We start from the raw sequence: 20758 nt of genomic DNA, 5'->3' as shown, positions 1-20758 counted from the left end.
CCCCGGTATCAATAATAGCCTCTGGCGGCAACACCAAATGCCCCTCATCATCTGTGGGTGGTAACTCATCTGTCACTGTCACATGCTGTCCCAATGCCTTTTTCAGGCATGATACATGAAAGACGTTATGAATCTTGCTGCCTTGGGGCAGCTCCAACTCATATGCAACCTGTCCAATCTTGTGTATCACCCTGTATGGCCCATAAAAGCGGGGCTTGAGCTTCTCAGCCCCCTTCTGCTTCAATGACGACTGTCGGTATGGCTGTAATCGTAGGTAGACCAAGTCCCCTACCTCAAACTGTCTCTCCACCTGACCCCTGTCGGCATACAGCTTCTGCTGGTTCTGCGCTTTAGCCATATTATCTTTGAGAGCTCGGAGAATATCCTGACTCTCTTGAATCCAAATCTTGGCTCTTGGAGCCTTGCTAGCACCAAACATCACGTCAACGAAAGATAAGGGATGATATCCATACAAAGCATAGAATGGTGACATACCAATGGACATGTGATGTGTAGTCTTGTAGCAGTACTCCCCCAGATGCAGCCACGTCAGCCATGCTCGCTATTGCCCATTGACATAGTTACGCAAGTAGCCCTCTAGCCACTTGTTAACTATCTCTGTCTGCCCGTCCGTCTGTGGGTGATAACTGGTACTTGGTGTCAATTCCGTCCCCACCAACCGGAAAAGCTCCTGCCAAAACCCGCCCATGAAACAGCTGTCCCTGTCACTGGTGATGGTCTTAGGAAGATCATGTAGCCTAAAAACCTATCTAAAGAACGGCTCGACCACTTGTGCTGCTGTGTAGTGTGCGGATATGGCGAAAAAATGAGTGTACTTTGTCAGTCGGTCAATGACGACAAAGATGCAATCCTTGCCCTGTACCATGGGCAACCCTGTGATGAATCCCATTGAGATACATTCCCATTTCCCCTCCAGAATGGGAAGAGGCTGCAATAATCCTGCGGGATGGCTCATCTCCCCCTTGTTCTTCTGGCAAACATTGCACTCCCAGACATGCTGGAGTACGTCCTCCTTGAGGCCCTTCCATGAGAACCTCTCTCTAATGGCCCTATAGGTTTTGGTAAACCCCTGATGGCCGGCCAATGGTGAGCCATGTGATGCCTGAAGTATCTTCTTCTTGAGCTGAGACCCCTCAGTCAAGAAGATCTGGTCCCTATAGTAGATGATCTCATCGACCACCCTGTACCTGTCATCCGCCACCTACCCATCTAGAACCTCACATGCAAATCTGTCCTTGGAGTACTCTACTAAGAGTCGAGCCCTCCAGTCTGCGTCCAAGCTCATAAGAGACAATGTGGCTGGTCTACGTGAAAGGGCATCTGCTACCACGTTGTTCTTACCCTTGACATACTCAATGTCAAAGTCATATGCTTGGATCTTACTTATCCACTTCTGCTGCCTCTCCTGTACCTGCTTCTGCTCCAAAAAGAACCTAAGGCTATTGTGATCAGTGCTCACCCTAAACCTGTTACCCACTAAATATTGCCGGAACATGGCCAATGCATGCATGATGGCCAACATCTCCTTGTCATATATAGAATACAACCTCTCGTGCAAAAGGAGCTTCCAACTCTCAAAGGCTATAGGGTGACCTCCTTGCATCAAAACTGTGTCGATCCCCTCTCCCGACGCATCACACTCCAAAACAAATGGTTGCATAAAATCTGGCAATGCAAGCACTGGGCAGCTGCTCATAACCTCCTTGAGCCTGTCAAAGGCTCAATGCGTTGTATCCGACCAAATGAATGCCCCCTTCCTCGTCAGATCTGTCAGGGGTGCAGCAAGCTGTGAGAAACTCTTGACGAACTTCCGGTAGTAAGTACAAATGCCAATGAATCCTCGAAGTTCTGTCACGTTCCTCGGCTCCGACCAATCTTTGATGGCCCTGATCTTCTCCTCATGGACCCTCACTCCGTCCACCCCTATGATGTGTCCCAAGTATAACATCTCCGTCAACCCAAACTCACATTTGGAGAGCTTGGCATAGAATTGCTACTCCTCCAAGATGCGCAATACTGTCTCAATGTGCTGGAGATGCTCCCCCCAAGTCCTGCTGTAAATGAGGATATCGTCAAAGAATACCAGCACAAACTTCCTTAAGTGACTGCAGAAGATGTGATTCATGCAAGACTGGAATGTAGCTGGGGTGTTGGTTAGCCCAAAGGGCATCACCAAAAACTCAAAGTGCCCATAGTGACACCTGAAGGTGGTCTTGGGAATGTCCTGTTCCCTCACGCGAATCTGATGGTACCCAGATCTCAAATCAATCTTTGAGAAGAACCGTGCTCCTCTCAACTCATCCATCAACTCATCGATCCTGGGTATGGGGTACCTGTTCTTCAGTGTCTTCTTGTTCAGGGCCCTGTAGTCAATGCACATCCTCAATGTGCCATCCTTCTTCTTCACCAACACCACGGAAGAAGCAAAAGGACTTGTGCTCGACCGAATGTGCCCAAGAGTCAGCAACTCCTGAATGACCCGCTCAATCTCGTCCCGATAGGCCTTGGGATGCCTATAGGGGGTAGTAATCACTGCCTGTATGCCCTGCTCAAGCTCAATGGTGTGCTCAAACCCTCGGTTCGGTGGCTATCCTGGCAAAATCTCCCCAAATACTGTGGCATACCGGTCAAGGATGGACTGTATCTCTGGGTGCACTGTATGCCCGGTAGTCCCTGCCTCTGATGCACGCATATCTACTTCCCACTCTATGTTTCCCTTCTGGAAGACTGCCTCCATCCGATGAGCCAAAACAGTCTAAGGTGGATATGTGTGTTGTCCCCGTATCTTCTCATGCCTCCCTGTCTTCTCATCATCCCACTCCATCTCTAGGGCCTTCCAATCTGTCGTGACCTTCCCTAGAGTGATAAGCCACTGAACACCCAATACTATGTTGGTGTTCGGAATATTGACCATGAAAAAGTGGTCAATCAGTGTGTAGGTGCCCATCGTCACTGATAACTCTGGAACATAACAAGCACACACCATGGTCTGATCTCCTGGGACCAAGACTGAAAATCCATCGAAGCTCTCTATCTGTATACCTCTCCGCTCAACCATCTGTGCATCGATGAAGTTGTGGGTTACCCCACTATCAACCAAAACTAATACTCGCTGGCCACGTACTGTCCCCCGTACGCGCAACGTCAAATACTTGGGAACTCCTCACAATGCTGCAAGGGCTCCTCCGATAGGTGCAAAAGCTACACCACCTGCTACCGCTGGTGGAGGCAGCAAGGGACCCTGCACGACATGACTATGTACTGCCTCCACATCATCCTCTTCCCCGCTGCTCTCGAAGAATAACTCAATAAAATGTGCTTTGCCAGTAGCACATCTATGTCCTGGTGCCCACGTCTCCTGACAGGTAAAGCACAATCGCTTCTTCTTCAACTCCCTCCTGGCATCATCAATCTGTGCCTGTCCTGGATTCCCCTTTGGAGGCGGAATCCTCACGTCCTTCCCCTTTTGCTGAAAAGCCTATCTCTGGGGGTAAGGTATCCGGGTCCTGGGTAAGGCATCTTGTAAGTCCCGGGTCCTGTTGAGAGCATCCTTGAGTGTGGTTGGTCTAGTGGACTTGACTAGACGCCGAAGTGGCTCCGCTAACCCCTCAACAAACATGTAGATCCTCCATGCCGTGGATAGATCTGGCACCATCACCGAAATCCCCAAGAAGTCTGCAATGTAGGTCTTTGGGCTCCCTGTCTATTTGAGCCTCGTCAGCTCAACAAAGTGCTGCTCTAGATCCCTCCGGTCAAATCTCTCCATCAATCTCCTGGTGAACTCGGCATATGTCGTCACTGCGGAGTGTTCGAGTGTAACCATCCCATGGAACCACCAATCTTGGGCCTCACCATCCAAAGGTAATGTCGCCACCTTGATGGCTTCTGCCTCCGACATCTGGTTAAGCTGGAAATAGATGTCCAACTTCTCCACCCAAGACCTTGCTGAACTGTTTGATGAACCATCAAACGTAGGCAAGTGGAATCTACTAGTTGTGCAGTGGGTGTCTCCATCATGATAATGTCGATGTCCTCTGTGATGGTCGTAGGGTCTACTATCCCGCTGGTGCTGAACAAAGTCTCTGAATGAGAAAGCATCCCTGAATTGCTGCCCATATGCCTAGTACTCTGCAAAATAATCACCCATATGATCGGGCTCTGCCTCCTGCTGGGCTCCAGCCTCTATGTCTGCTCCTAGGAAAGTGGGCATGGTAGAACGTGTAGGGGCATGTGAGGCCATCTGCTGAGTAGTGTCACGCTGAGTGGCACCCTGCTCTGGAAAATGGTGGGATGTACCCGATCCCTCACCAACTTGGAAAACTCATGGGTTCTCACGTTGTCTAGCCTCCACTGCCGTGAATCTCTGCCCCATCACCTCGATCTGCCTCGACAGATCCTACACTGATTTGAGGAGCATGTCCACAAATCTCTTTCCGTTCTCATTTGCCATCAGATCCTCCTGCTCTGCGTCCACCACAGGCTCCTTCTGTTTTGCGTCCACCACAGGCTCCTCCTGTTCTGCGTCCACCACCGGAACACAGTCTCCCTCTCCATAGGTGTTCTCCAACCTATGCCCATTGTCTCTGTATCTCCTACCTCTGTAACAGATGTAGGGCTTTTCCCTCGGTGTCATAGATTGCTAGCTCCATAGGCTGAGCCAGATCTATGCTCTGATACCACTGTAATATCCCGATTCCGGGATATCCCTCAAACCCAAGCAAACTCTAACCAAATACGTACAAATGATATAGTAACCGGGAAGCTCAACGTGATAAAAATAACAGTGGTGCAGCATATAATAATGTAAACATGAAATATAAGCAGATACTCAAGAAATGCAGAGAGAAATGCTAAGCCATTTTATTATACTGAGTAATGGAATGAGTACAGGAGGTGATCAGAAAGATGGCACCTCGACTTGCACAAGGCAAGTGAAGAAATACACTCAGAACAGTAAAGGAATGGCCTCTCTCTGAACTGCGTCCAAGCTGTTGGAGAATTGTCGTGCTGCTGCTACTACTGGAAATCAAATGAAGATTTGGGGTTGTTCCCCTCCTCAGAAAATGCTATTACTTCGGAGTCAGACTCTACTCAAGAAACACAGAAAAACCCATAAAGCTTTTTTGAAATAGCCGACCCCCGAAAATCACCCCCTTGGGGATCTACGCTGTCCCTCAAGGCTCTGCGCTGCCACTGAATAGAATCCTCCAAAACTCAGCCCGAAACTCTCCCAAAATCCTCCAATATGCAAGAATTGATCCCTTGCTCAATCTCCCAGCTCAAATCCTCCTCAAAACCCCAATTCGGAACTCCCACCAACAAGAACTGCATCCCCCTCTTTCAAGACTGCACAGTCCTCAAATGCTCAGCTCCTCCGCTACATGGAAGATCAATCCTACTGCAAAAGACTGTTGGAAACTACCTTGCCTGAGCAGGCACTCGAAGTCCCCCGGAGCTAAGGGTGAGATCTCCGAACGGAGACACTCGATGCACTAAACAGTGCTGCAGACAGGCTAAACAACCAGCGTGCTCTAAGTCAAAGTGACTAGCTCAAATGCACATAATCGAATGACAAAATGAGGAGGCTCCTCTCTCCTTTATAGCATTGGCCTCTCTCAATCCCAAGGCCCACCTCCTCCAACATAATCCCTCTCTTGCCACGTGTTCCTTTCCATATGCACAGTCCCTCCAAGCGTCTGCGTGGGCCCCATCTTTGCGTGGTCCTTTGGCCCCCCTTGGCTCCCCTTTAAGTCACAACGTTGTGCTACTAGGGAGTGACTTTATTCTAAAAGTGAGTTATGTCCCCTTCTCCTCACCATTTTATTTATTAATAACTATAGAAGGCAAAAATTGAGCAAAATCAAATATTCCAATTAGCATGGTTAATTAGGAATATTACAAAGGCAGTGCCAGCGAGGGTGGAGAAAGAAGTCGAGGAGGATGACGATTGTGCCATGAGTGCTCATGTGCCACTTGGGAAGAAGTGGGAAGGCATCGAGCTATAGTCAGACGGACTACAAGTGATGAGGGGCAGGATCCTTGAGGTATCCAACCTCTTGGATTATACCTTGCTATGGGAGCCCTGAAGAGGAGTAGCAGGATTGGCGGATGTCGGTAGAGATGGATTCAGATGGAGCAACAGAGAGTGTTACAGTGCAGAAGTCTTGGGACAACGCGAGGCTGGCAAGCTGCAACAGTGCGAGAGGCACGAGAGTGTTGCACCAGTGCAGGATGGAGCATAGAGGTGTGCAATGGTGCAAGATGCAAGGAGTTGTTGCAGCAGCACAGAGGTCAGTAGAGGGAGCACTTGTTAGCTGCAGAGGGAGCTTTAGCATCGGCGGGAGTGTCTCTAGCCTGACAGGGATGTCAGAGGTGGGTGGATCAGTTACTTACTTCTCGGTAACTGAGTTGCAGTGTAGCAGTTAGCAGTGGCAGTGATATGGGCAGCATGATGAGAGGGGATGCTGTGCAAATGCAGTGCTGGGAGAATGGACCAGCAACAACACGGATGCAGAGGAAGCTTCCGTACAGATACAGCGGCGGCAGTGGTAGGGCCATGGGCAGCAGTACAGGATGCAGCGTTGCAAAGGATCTTAGGTGAGGAGGCCTAGCATCAACATAGAGACCGGTGCTGGATAATCAGGGTGATACTCAGTGTGGGGTATTGTTAGAGCATGATCCTCGCTAAGAGGGAGTGTTGATTTAGGGTAACATCGGATGTGCTATAGCCTTGAAAATTGGTGGAGATGTTAAAGCACATGAGATCTCCAAGACCCAGAAATAGTTTGGGCAGATTCTAACCGGTTTGGGAGATATTAAAATAATTAATATTTTTAATGGAGTTCCTAAGTCTAAACTTAAGAAAAAAAAAATATTATTGGGTATTAATATAAAACTAGGCTAGAAGGTTCCAAAAGTCATGGATCAAGCCAAATCTAATCTTAATCATTGATTAGAGATTTAATCTCGGCCGTTGATGGACCAACGAGAAAAGTATAAGAGGAGGCTTGAGGGTCATTTAGAGAACACACCAGAGTGATTAGTCATTCTATTCTCTAGAGCGGGGTTTGCTAAGAGAGATAGAATTAGTGATCAATAACGAGGGGCAGTGAATACATAGTAGAGAGGCAGAGTTGGTACCAGAGAGACATCACAAAAGTGGGAGAGGTTGACGCAGAGGCAGCAGGGTGCTACGCAGAGGTAGCTAGGAGCTGCGCAGAGCTAGAAGAGGCCAACGTGTGTGACGCAGAGGGTCTAAGGGCTGATGCAGAAGCTCCAGAAGCTGATACAGAGGCTAGTAGAGCTGACGCGGGGCCAAGAGGCAGTGATGGAAGGATTCCGTGGGACAGACTGGGTGTTGGTGAGCCAGGTAGGGTGACACAGTCTTGATGAGAGTGACACAGAGCAGTGGGAGCTGCAATTGTTGCTGTGGGATTGTTCATATGGTGATTAATCAGCCGGAATATCTGTCTCCGAGGAGAGGTACTACTGTCAAGGGCATTCTCTGTTGGGTGAGCCATTTCTGGCACCCTAGTTGTATTATGAAAACTGCATAATAATAAAACCCTCTGAATAGCTGCATCGGTTTTCCCGCATTGGGTTTTTCTGGGGACATTGGTCCAAAAATAACGGTGTCACTTGTGTGCTTGTTTTCTTTCAGTTGATGATTTGTAGATGTTGATACTGTACTTGTGTTTATTTTCAGTATTTACATGGTAAATAACTTGTTAAGTAATTAAACAAGTAGGAAGAAATAAACCAGATAGTACAGGAAGAATTTCTAACGGGTTAAACTTAGAAATTCCAACACTACCCTTTCACAAACACCTCCAAATTCCCCAAGGGGTCATGGTAAAACTCCTTTTCTTAAGCTTGATATTAAGTTTGAATTGCCTATGTACAATGGAAAGGTAAATGCAGAGAGATTGGATAATTGGGTTCGTTAGATTGAAGTGTATTGTAGGATACAAAGAATCAAAGATGATGAAACCAAGATTTGGTTTGCTTCTCTTAGATTGGAAGGTGCAACACTTATTTGGTGGGAAGACAAAAGTCAAGAGGACATGAAGAAATGTGGTAAGGTTTTCTACCCTTGGAATGATTTTGTTGTTGCAATAAGAAGGTAGTTTTATCCATTAACATACATGCAGAAAGCTATTATGGATTGGCAAAACTTTAGACAAGCTAAGGGGAAAAATGTTCAAAGCTATACTCAAGAATTTAGAAAAAGGGCTTTGATTTTGGGCATATATTTGTCTTCTCAAGATACTTTTCTCAAATACATTGGAGGATTGCATAGTTATTTGAGACATACAATTCTTATGTTTAACCCTACAAAGCTAAATGAAATCTGTGTACAGGTAACTCATTTAGAAGCAAGAGGGAAGAATGTTCCTCAAGAGGGCAGCAAAAATCCATTCAAGAATGGTGACAAAGGAAAGGGGAAATTCAAAGGCAAAGGAAAGAAAAATTCTTCAGTCAAGAAAGAGGGAGAAAAGCTCACCTGTAAACATTGTTCAAAAGAAGGACATGATGAAGACCATTGTTGGAAACTTCATCCTGAAATGAGACCCAAAAAGTTTAACAACAAAGGGAAACAAAAGACTACTGCAACTACACAACATGGTTTGGAATCTGACTTTGGGGATGAAACAAAGATCATAGCCGTGGGATTCAAAGGTAAGGACTCTATTGCAAGTACTAGTTCTTGAAGTAGTACCCTCAATGAAACTCAACATAAAAAAGGAAAGAATATAGATTTTCCACATTAGAGTCATTTCAAAACATACCAAGTTAGATACAATGTTTGATAGTGGTTCATAATCAAACCTCATTTCTGAAGACACTGTCAAGAAATTGAATTTGGAAACAACTCCTCGTCCTAAACCATATCCTTTAGGTTGGATATGTGATAATGTAAAATTGCATGTGATAAAAAGATGTAAATTAAGATTTTCCATCACTGCAAACTTAAAGATGAGGTAGAAGTCGATGTCATTCTACTTGATATTTGTGGCATTGTTTTGGGAAGCCCATATCTATATGATAGGAGAGCCATCTTTCATCACCATGAGAACAAATATCACTTGTTTGTGGACTTGAGTACATTGTTAGAGCACATAACAAGAAGTTGAATTTGTCACCTGTAAATGTTGGACAAATGAAGAGTTTATTCCTAGTAAGCACTTTGTACTCTTGATGATCAAACCCAAAGAGAATGTTGAAAATGAAGCTTTCCAAGGATGTGATGCAAAGTTAAAATCTGATTTGTATGAGGTTGTTAACACATATGATGAGATGTTTCAGGAACCCAAAGGATTGCCTCCTAAAAGAGGTATCCAACATGAGATCCAATTGCAACAAGATTGTCCTCTTCCAAACATTGGCATGTACAGGATGTCAGTTATGGAGAATGCAGAGATTAAAAGACAAATACAAGATTTGCTTGACAAAGGGGTCATCAAACCAAGCACATCACCATGCGGGTCACCAATTGTGTTAGTACCAAAGAAAGATGGTACATGGCACATGTGTGTAGATTTCAAAGCCTTGAACAAGATAACGGTAAAGAATCATTACCCTCTTCCTCGAATTGATGATTTGCTTGATCAATTGAAAGATGTTGTGTATTTCACTAAGTTGGACTTGAGAAGTGGTTATCATCAGATTAGGATTGTTGAAGGAGACACATGGAAGACAACTTTCAAAACAAAGCAAGGTTTGTTTGAATGGTTGGTTATGCCATTTGGGCTTTGTAATGCTCTTGCAACATTCATGCGAGTTATGAATGATTTTGTAATTGTCTACTTAAATGACATATTGATATTTAACAAGTCTCGTGAAGAACATGTCAGGCATGTGAAACAAGTCTTAGATGTCTTGAAGAAATAAAATTTGTTTTTAAAGATGTCTAAATGTGAGTTTGGAAAGACCTCATTAGTTTATTTGGGACATATTGTTGGAGGGGGTGAATTGAAGATAGATCCCTCAAAGGTCAAAGTCATTGTTGATTGGCCTAAGCCCACTAATGTAACTGAGGTGAGAAGATTTTTGGAAGCAGCCCAATATTGGAGAGTTTATTTCTATTTTTTCTTCAATTGCAGCTCCATTACATGCCTTGACAAGCATTAAGCAGGTTTTTCAATGGGGAGGTAAAAAAAAAACGCTTTTGATGAATTGAAGGAAAGAATCAGTACAACTCCAATTCTTGCACTTCCTGATTTAAGACAACCATTTGAGATACAAACAGATGCAAGTGACTATGCCATGGGAGCAGTCTTGATGCAACATGGTAAGCCCATATGTTACCATTTTGAAACTTTTAATGGTGCAATAGTTAACTATCCTACTTATGACAAGGAACTGTATGCATTGGTGCAAAGTGTGAAAAAGTGGAAACACTATTTGATGGGAAAGGAAACTATCATTCACACTAATCATCAACCATTGCGATAATTTCAATCACAAACTAAGCTACATCAATGGAGGCATTTCATATGGAAGGGTTTCTTGCAGCAATTCCACTTGGTGATAAGGTATAAGAAAGGTATCTATAACAAGGTTGTTGACATGCTTTCTAGACCAATTGTTAGTGCTTCAGTTATTCTTAAGCATAATTCTATCATGCATGAGAGCTATGTTGAACAATATGCTTTAGATGAAGACTTTAAATATGTATATGCAACTTTGTACCAAGGCAACCAAGTAGAGGAATTGGATTACCATGTGCATGACATACTTTTGTATCATATTGGCAAGCTATGCATTCCATAGGGTGAAAGAGTCAACATCATAAGGGAAGCACATACTTTTCTTATCGTTGGTTGTTTTGGTGTAGGCAAGATGGTGGCACAATTACAAAGGTATTGTTATTGGCCTAGAATGAATGAAAGTGTATCACGATATGTAAGAGGATGTTCTTATGTGCTACAAGTAAGCCTAGCAATAGAAAGTTAGGATTGTATACTCCAATTCCAGTTCCTTCTCGTCCTTGGGAAAGTGTTTCTATTGACTTTGTAGGAGGACTGCCTATGTCTAAAAAAAATCATGATTTGTTTATGTTGTGGTGGATCATTTCAATAAGATGTGTATTTTGATGCCTTGAAAGAAACAGGTTATAGCTGAACAAACTGCACAAATGTTCTTTCAACATTTATTGGTATATTTTGGGTTGCCCAAATCCATTATTTCTGACCGAAATTCTCGATTTGTCAAAACTTTTGGTCAAGCTTATGGGCACTCATGGACACCAAGTTGAAAAAGAGCACAACATTCCATCCACAAATTGATGGTTAAACAGAAGTGGTGAGCAAAATGGTAGTACATCTTCTTTGAGGTTATTACAACAAACATCCCAAGCTTTGGGATGAACACTTACACTACATTCAACATGCTTATAACCGGGCAAAACATTCATCAACTCAAACATCTCCACTTGAGGCATGTTTTGGTTACTTACCAAAATCTCCTTTAAATTTTACCTTTGGGAAGGATGTTGCTATTGATGGTCATAGTGACATTGATAAGGCCAAGTTGTTCATTTAGCAAGTTTAATTGGTGCATCAAATGTTTCAAGAACAATTGGAAAAGAGCCAAGCCAAGTACAAGAGAAGGCACGATAAGCATCGTGTTGACCATAGTTTCCAAGTTGGAGATGAAGTTTGGCTTTACATTAGCAAAGAGAGGCTTAAAGCAGAAGGTAAGATGCTGAAACCAATAAGGTATGGACATTTTAAGATTCTAGAAAAGATTGGTAACAATGTCTACCGTTTGGATTTGCCTCCTTATATGCAAATGTATGTAGTTGTTAATGTTGAGAATTTGAGACTATATGAAACTCCTTTGATTGATGATCAAGGAGAGCATGTTCAGATGCCTTCAATAGAAGATTTATCGCCATAATTTCTTAAAGAATTGCAACATGATACCATCCTTGACAGAAGGACAAGAACTTCAAAACGAGGAAATGTGGAGTACCTTTGTGTTGGTCTCAAAGGCACAAATCCAAGCAAATCTAAATGGATTGAGGTTGGAAGGGCGAGGGAATTGTACCTTCATCTATTTTTTGATTGAAAGTAGTCTTTTGGAGGTCCAAAATCTTCCAATGGAGAGGAGTGATCCAAGGGATCAATTTAGTGCTCAGATTGGCTCGAAACTAGTGCCAAAGCAAAGATCTCGTCGCCCTGAATCCAACGCAACTCGTTTAACTCAAAACCGACATTGGATGCTCCCAATATCACGTTCTGATCGATTTGGCAAACATCTAAAATTTTAAAAATGTGGTTGCAGGGATGCCCAATGAGCAATTCGTACGTTGACTGGGCAATGATTGGACAGGGTACATGTATTTTGTATGGGCCAATGAGATGAGGACAAGTGTCAGTCATTTATTGGTTTGATTTGGTGGTTTTCTATTGGTTTAGGTTGTGATTGGGTGGACCAATTAGGAGGAGCCACGTGGGCCAATCCCTGGCTCCCACATGTCCTCCTATTAGCCGTGTAAAATTTTGGTATGGCCAAAGTAGGCTTCCACCAGATTCAAACACGAGACCATCAGCCTACCAGCAAAGCCCTACACCGGCCCGCCTGTGGTGTTGCTTAACTCTTATGGTTCGAAGACGCTTTTTAAAGTTTCAATATAGCGCCATCTGGGGAGGGGGGACGGGCTAAGCCCTAGCCCCTAGCCACCCTAGCGCTCACGGGACCACAGGCGGAGGGCCAAGGGGCTAGGCCTTAGCCCGACCCACAGCCACAACCCTAAGCACAAATGCGTCGGGGCCCAACGCTAAACCACAACATAAATGAGTAGGGGGCCAGCCTAAGGCCACATGATAGGCCATAGAACCAGGAGCGCACAGAGGAAGGGGGCCAGCCCCAGGTCATCGGGACCTAATATGACCAAGGCATATAGAAGACACAAGAGGGTCTCGGAAACAGTGATTGAGGAAATATTTTTTGGAGATTCTTGATATCAGTGTTTTCTGCAGAGAGTTGAGTTTTTCCTTGTGAGGTTGTGAGCTTCAGGAGGAGGCTAAATTGCTCAGTGTATTCACAGTGGGAGGTCGAGATTGTTTGTCAGAAGGCAATGAGAGTCTTTGAGAGGTCAAATCGAGTTTTTTAGTGCCAGTGCGAGTTCACCAGAAGCCAATGAAAATTTGTTGGAGGTCGTTCAAGTCTTACAAAAGGCATATCGAGTTTGCTAGAAGCTAGTGCGAATTGCCAGAAAGAGCCAATGTGAATTGCTAAAGGGCAGTGTGTGTTGCTGGAGGTAACGTGAATTGTAGAAAAGGGAAGTTCGGGGGTTTTCCAAATAAGTAGAAGTAAAGAAATATGTTGTCGCAACTTTGCCAGCAAAAGGCAAGCAGTTGTATTTCTCAATACCAGTTTATTAGTTGAAGGTATTAATAAAATCCCTTAGATTTGAAAATTGGTTTTCCCCACATTGGGGTTTTTCCAAGTACGACTTGTCCAAAAATACTAGTGTAAATTGTGTGTTTATTTTCTCGTATATTTTCTTGCATTTTCAGTTTGTGATTGGTGCTGTTTATGTTATTCATTTACTTCCAGTAAAATAATTAATTTATTGTAAATAAGTGACAAGAAATAATTCACTGGTAAATATTACCTTCTAGGTAATCATAATTTCACATTATCCACCCATTGCACTATCCCCCATAGAGGAAGGGGAGGTTATCCAGTGATGCATAGCATTACCCACTTCTATCGAGGTTGGGCTCAATGGGAGTAATAGTCAAGGTTGAAACAATTGAAATGTAATAGGGGTAGTAGGCGGCGGGCTACAAGTTACAGCATAATCCAATGGTAGGCATAACACCTTGCTTTTGAATGTGGTTTCTTGTGATATCATGATCTATAATGATCAAGATGGAATAGGGATCGTAGGAGGTGGGTTACAAATTAGGACAAAATCCAATGGCAGGTAGAACACATTGCTTTCAAAGGGAGTTTCCCTCCATAATCATGAGTTATCACCTTATGTCGAGCCATGGTAAGTCCAAATGGAGTTGCAAATTGCAATTTGCCACACTTAATTCGATAATGGATACATCGTATGCAAATTCAGCGATCATGATCTATAAGATTGTGAGTAGCTTTGCGCAAGAAGAATTATTCTTACTTAAATGTCATCCATTTTTGGTATATCGATAAATAATATACTAGATTTGAAAATAACACATAATCGAAACTCTAGCCTCCGACACATAACTAAAATTAATAACATTTTATTAAATCTAACACCCATCAACATACATTAGCTGATTTATTTCCCCCTCCAAAAAAGAACGATGTAAGCATTTTGGATACCCTATATAGGTAATTTGTAAGATTTGATGAGCAAAGCACAACTATTATCTAAAACCAATAATTAACATTAGATGTGATATATCACACATAGGGTTGATGTGTTGAATAGTCCTAAAGTTAGGAATTTCAAAATGAAATAGTCCCTCCAAATAGATAATTTTGAAAATGCAACCACCCATTTTTACAGTTTTATGATAAAACTCTCTTTTAACTAACAGCCAAATCGATATATGACAGAGAATTTGTCCGTCAAATTCAATACCTGGCCTATCACGATTCCGTGTAACCCGTGTAGGTCAAACACGGCAAGTTATAATTAGTTGATTGACTGCTGACTTCATTGACTTGAACTCTGAGGCCATGTGGGGGTTGATAATGGCGATTGAAGTCTGGACTATCGACCACATGCATCCGCACCAAGTGAATAGTTGGTTGATTATTGACTTTAATAATTTTAAAGTAAGTTTTCTGGAAATTCGCTGACCCAAATATCTTTATAAGATTTCTCCTGACCTATAAAGCTTGAACGTAGAGTCTACGTACCTGTGGTGACTATTTTCATTGTTTAACAGCCACACATATTTTAAAGTCAATTGACTATTGACTTCATTATTTAAAATATACAAGTCTGATATCAAAAGTCAATTGATTATTTTAAAGTCAATTTTTTTGGAAAATTAACCAACGGACTATTGACTTCATTATTTAAAATCTACACGTCTGATATCTAAAGTCAATTGACTATTTTAAAGTCGAGTTTTTTTTTGGAAAATTAAGCATTTGAAGTATTTTCAGTTTTCTAGGAAATTGGCCGATCGGATCTTTACGAGATTTCACCTTGATAGATATAGTTTAAATGTGGAGTTTGAACAATTTTGATTTTATTTATTTATTTATGATTATGGTAGTAATTTTGATATTAGTTAGGAATATAGACTAAAGCCAAGCCAAATTTAGCGGCTACAATTATAACAACAACAATATATCCCATACTCACTAAGTTATATATATTAGAAATTTATAACTTAATCAGTACTAGAAATTTATAACTTAACAAAAACCAAAAATCTATAACAATGGGGAACTAATCCCTTGAATCTTATCACAAACAATGAAAATATCCCCAATAAAATTTAAAACTAGGGAACCGATTCCTTGAATCTTATCACAAACGAAAATATCCCCCAATAAAATTTAAAACTAGGCAAAAATAACATCTCATTATACAGAGGGATGGCATTATGATTGGGAACAACATAGTTGAACCTTGAAAATGGGATATTCACCCTCACCTGGCTCGAAGCTTGCGATTGTTCTCCTTACCTCAAACATTTTCTCCTCCATTTGGAGCAGCATTGGTTGGAGTACTTCCATTGCCGCATTTCTACTGTTGCTTTCTACCCCCTCTCCTTGGTTCTGTGGCACCATAGCTCCGAACAGGTACCTGGGCTTCCTCTTTGTTATTTCGCAGGCCACTCTCGACCATGACTCTACTTCTCTGCGCAAGGCCTCCTTTGTTAGACCAAATCTTTGTGGCCTTAATTTAAATGTGGTGGGGTTGACACACTGTGGTCTGAGATAAGTATGCGCGTGCGAAGCCCCGAACCAGAGGTTGCCCGAGAACTCATCCAGGAGAGTCTTGGGTATTCTCTCCACAGACTGAATGGCGTCCACCATCTGTGCATACCAGCTCCTGAAGGTTGTTTCATTGATTTCCTTGATGTTGGGATCCCCTGATGCCCTCCATGGTTCATATCTGAGTGCAATTGGCTGATCTTCAGTAATAGTTGCCATCTGCCTCTCTGGGGGTGGCCTCCACTTCCACATCGCTAGTGTCATTACCAAATATCTGAACACAAATCCAGTGCTCTGCCGGTAGACATCTTTGCATGCCTCAAAGAGTTCGTTGAGTACAAAGGCTACCCAGTTGAGTATCTCACCCTGGCAACAGTGTTCTGCTATTGAGACTGTGTCCAGGGTGCACTCGTTTCTTGTGAAGTGCCTCATCGTCTTTCCTGCAATCAGGTAGCAGGCAAACCGAATGTTATCCTTGTTAATTCTATCTAGCTTTGCACCTTTTCCCCCCCATCCCGTTCCATAGCGGGTGTAGATGTTGTCCTCTGTGGGTTTCTTGCTCTGCTTGGCCCCAGCTTGGAATGCTATGCTGACTGCATTCCCCATGTTTGCCAACCTAGCCAATCGGTAGATATCTTCGGCATGGATTGAGTATTCTTTGTCCAACCATAGGGAACCTCCATGCATTCTGCTCGCCAACAACTTGGTACACTGCATGGTGGCCAACTGGGTGCTGAACACTAACATATTTCTCAAGCTGAAGAGTGTGGAATTCTATAGCCCTTTGAAGTCTCCCCTGATTCTAGAGGCCCTAGTGCCATCCTCCCATTGAAATTCTTCTGCATATACCTCCCTCTTCATTGCTGGGAATTGGAACCCATTTGTGAAGTCATTGTCAATGAGATTCGACCGGTCATATTTCCCATACAGGTTGTCCATAACTTCGATTCTTGCATCTAGAGCAATTTGTGGAACTGATGTGATTCTCTTGGCCATTGTTCCCCTTCTTCTGTAGACAATTTGCACTGGTGGTCTTCTGTTTCTCTTATCCTACTCCTGTTCTTCCAAGTGCTTCTAAAATCCTTCTGGTGTTTGAAATTCTACCATTCCATGCATTCTTCTAAGAGTTATGTAGCCGATTCTGACATGACATCCCCTAACTGATGAGGCTTTAATCAACTAATTACTCCAACGACCTTTCCATGTATTCTAGCTATCTTTTTGCCGTCGTCGACTGACTGGTACATGCCAACTATGACGTGGGCTTAAAAAGTACAGAGTGGGTTGCATGGTGTCTTTATTCTGTCGTGATGGGCTTATTTATTAACTAATTCTATGCTTAACGGGAAAGATTTTTTGACGCTATCTTGACAGTTGCCTTATTGATTACTTAATCAAGAAATAACTACTGGTACGGCGGATGGGACGGGTGCGTGTGTGGCCATCAATTTTGGAAAAAGTTCGAACCTACGTGTATTCTGCTGATGGTGTTTGACACGCACGGCTACTGTTCCTGCCAACTAGGCTTGCTGACTCTACTGACACTACCCCCTCCGACCACAAATGGGTTGTGGTATCATTCTACTGACCCCAACCTTATTATGACTACTAAATTTTTTTATTTTTTTTTACTTGCGGAAAGGTTTCAGCCATGTGCCTTTCACCCATCCTGGCAGTAGGAGTCCATCCAGTTGTGCGAGTCTCACTGCACCTGATTCTTTTATATGTGAAATTATGAACGGGCCTAACCAGTGCATTTGTAGTTTTCCTGGGAACTTGAGGAACTTATTGTCATAGAGGAGCACTTGGTCGCCGACGCCGAACAATTTCTTCTTGATGTGCCTATCGTGCCAAGCCTTCTGTCTTCGTTGCTCGACAGATTGATGGAACTCCACCAGGAACCGCGTTTCGTCGAGCTCTAGTAATTGGCTCAGTCTGTCCCGCAAGGCACTGCTATCTGTCATTCCTATTGCTTCTGAAATAAACATACTAGGTAGTACAAACTCTGCTGGCACCACCGCCTCTCTGTCGTATACTAGCTGAAATGGAGTTTGTTTGTGGAGTCTTTTAACTGTTGTTCTATATGCCCAGAGCATCGCTGGAATTCTTTCATCCCAGTCATCTCTATTGGCTAATACGATTTTGGTTAGCCCTTTTTCCAGTATCTTGTTGAATGCTTCTACTACGTCGTTTGCTTGTGGATGGTAAGGGCTACGCTTGTGATGTTGTACCATAAAAGTTGTTAATAGGACCTGGATTGTCTCGTTCAGGAAGTGTGTACCTTGGTCACTTGTGAGACTCCTTGGGCATCCGAACCTTGAGATGATGTTTTCAAAAATGAAGCACGCTGCAGTTTCTGCTGTGCAGTCTTTCACTGGTGCGGCTTCTGCCCATCTTGACAGGTACTCTGTGGCAGTAATTATGTATCAGGCTTTGGAGTGACGTGCTAGTGGGGATATTGGACCAATGAAGTCTACCGCCAATTGATGAAATATTTGTACCGTATGGACCAGGTGTAGTGGTAGCTCATCGCGTTGGGAAGGCCTTCCAACTCTTTGACAGACATCGCATTCATTGGCGAATGCCTTCAAATCCTTATGTACTGTAGGCCACCACAATCCCACTTGTAGTATTTTCCTTACTGTTGCCTTACCCCCTACATGTCCTCCCATAACCCCTGCGTGGCACTGCCATAAGATATCTTCTCTTTCGTGTTGTAGGACACAACGTCTGAGTATTTGATCTAAACCCATTTTGTAAAGGTGTCCTAATATGAGTTGGTAATCTGCTACTCTGACCACCAGGTGCCTTTTCTGTGTTGCGGTGTAGTCCTATGGACAATTGCCTGTTGTGAGCAGAGTAGCAATTTCCTGCAGGTGGTTGGGTATAGCTTCTATCCTGAACAAATCGGCATCAGGTAACCGATCGTCTATTGCTCCATCGCTCTCCCCTGTCTCCAGACGAGAAAGGTGATCCGGGCCTACATTCAGTCTGCCCAGCTTAACAACTACTTCAAACGTGAACTCTTGAAACAATAATAGCCATCTGCATATCCTTCCCTCCAGTACGGGCTTGTTTACTAGGTATTTCAGTGTCGAATGGTCTATGAAAATTTTGAATGGCGCCCCGAACAGGTAGTGCCTAAACTTTTGGAGAGAGTAGACCATTGCTATCGTTCTATTGTTGTATAATTCTTTTCTGCCGTGGAGAGCTTTCTGCTTGCATAATATACTAGATGATCCATCTTCTCTCTTAGTTGCGCCAGGACTACTCCCATTGTTATTCTAGACGCATCAATATGTACATGGAACATTTTGTTCCAGTCAGGGTATACTAAGATGGGCGCACTTACTAACCTTTCTTTTAGTTTGTCGAGCGCTACTTGACAATCTGTTGTCCAGATGAATTCCTCCGTCTTCTTTAGCAGTCTCTCCATTGGGGCTGTTATGGTTGCATAGTTTCTGATGAACCTTCTGTAGTACCCCGTATGGCCTAGAGTTGCTCTTAATTGCTTTATGTTGCAGGGCGGTTCCATGTGGATGATTGCTGCTATTTTAGCAGGGTCCACGCAGACTCCATCTTTGCACACAATATGGCCTAGCAGGGTTCCAAAGGGAACTGTGAAAATGCACTTCTTCAAATTTAAAGAGATCTGTAATTGTCTGCATCTTTCGAACATTACTCTCAACAGGCTGGTGTGCTTTTTTAGTAGGTTGTACACTATCTAGTCGTCCATGTAGACTTCTAGGAACTTATGAATATAGTCTCGGAAAGCTGTTATTACAATCCTTGAAAACACTGCTGGCGCATTCGTTAATCCAAATGGAATTACATTGTATGCATACAACCCCCACGCTGTTGTGAATGTTGTTTTCCTTTTATCTTCTTCGGCTATTCGAACCCAGTGATAGCCTTAGAAGCCATCTGTGAACGAGTAAGCCTCATTCCCCACAACATTGTTTAGGACTTTGTCACTGAAGGGTGTGAGGAACGGGTCGTGCACACATGCATTGTTCAGGCTTCTATAGTCGACGCATGCTCTAATCTCGGTCACATCCTTCTTTTTTTGAATTACTATAGGGCTTATCTAGTTAGCTTCGTCCACTGGAAAAATGATTCCTGCATCCAACATTTTATCAATCTACCTTTTAACTTTTTCTTTGACCCTTGGGTTGAGTCGGTATGGTCTGTGCTTCACTAGTCGGACTCCTGGTTTCAGAACAATTTTCATTTCTCCCAAATTACCTTTTATCCCCTTGAGCTCCGCTACCGAAGCTGGGAAGAGGTCCTGGTGTTCTTGTAGCAAGTCAAAAATTTCTTTAGTGGTTTGTTCATCCCAGTAGTCTCCTACTGATGCTATCTTGGGTTTATCCTCCGTCCCTACATTCTGCTTTCTCAGCTTCACTGGTAGGAGATGAGTGCCTTCTATCGAGGGACTCTTGCGGATCCCCCTTTCTCCCTCTATTTCTTCAAAGGCTAGATGTCTAAGCCCTTCCAATTCGTCTTCTTCTAGTTCTGCGTCGATTCTATCGCAAGTTTCTAGTCCTGGAGATTCCATGTCAAATAAGTATTGTAGGAAGTTTTCTCCGTGCTCCCCCTCCACTTATGTCTTCGGAGTGAACAAAACTCCTTTCATCGCTTGAAGCAATTATGTCATTCGTTCTTCGCTATCCTTGAATGAGAAATCATCGATGAAATGTGTTTTCAAGGCATCCCAAGCAGCGATTTGTCGTCGTAGTTCTTCATGGTTGTACCATGCCCGGGGATGGCGCTGAGGGTGTGTATAAAGGCATGCACCCACAGATTCCTTAGTAGTCCTTGGCTTTCCTAGTTGGTT

The 20758-nt window shown here is 43.4% G+C and overlaps 1 protein-coding gene across 1 annotated transcript; it reads right to left on the bottom strand.

Moving 5' to 3' along the window:
- Positions 1-17549: 17549 nt before the first annotated feature.
- Positions 17550-18017, bottom strand: LOC149201084 (uncharacterized). Its single transcript, XM_089401192.1, has one exon. The coding sequence runs from the start codon at positions 18015-18017 to the stop codon at positions 17550-17552; it is 468 nt and encodes a 155-aa protein (XP_089257318.1).
- Between the last annotated feature and the right edge of the window lie 2741 nt (positions 18018-20758).

The sequence above is a fragment of the Pinus tabuliformis genome, chromosome 2_1 (assembly GCF_031772625.1).
Source record: "Pinus tabuliformis cultivar Carrire ecotype Pingquan chromosome 2_1, CPIR1, whole genome shotgun sequence".
Classification (NCBI taxonomy): domain Eukaryota; kingdom Viridiplantae; phylum Streptophyta; class Pinopsida; order Pinales; family Pinaceae; genus Pinus; species Pinus tabuliformis.
The sequence above is the reverse complement of the archived record's forward strand: the minus strand, read 5'-3'. Positions and strand labels throughout refer to the sequence as shown.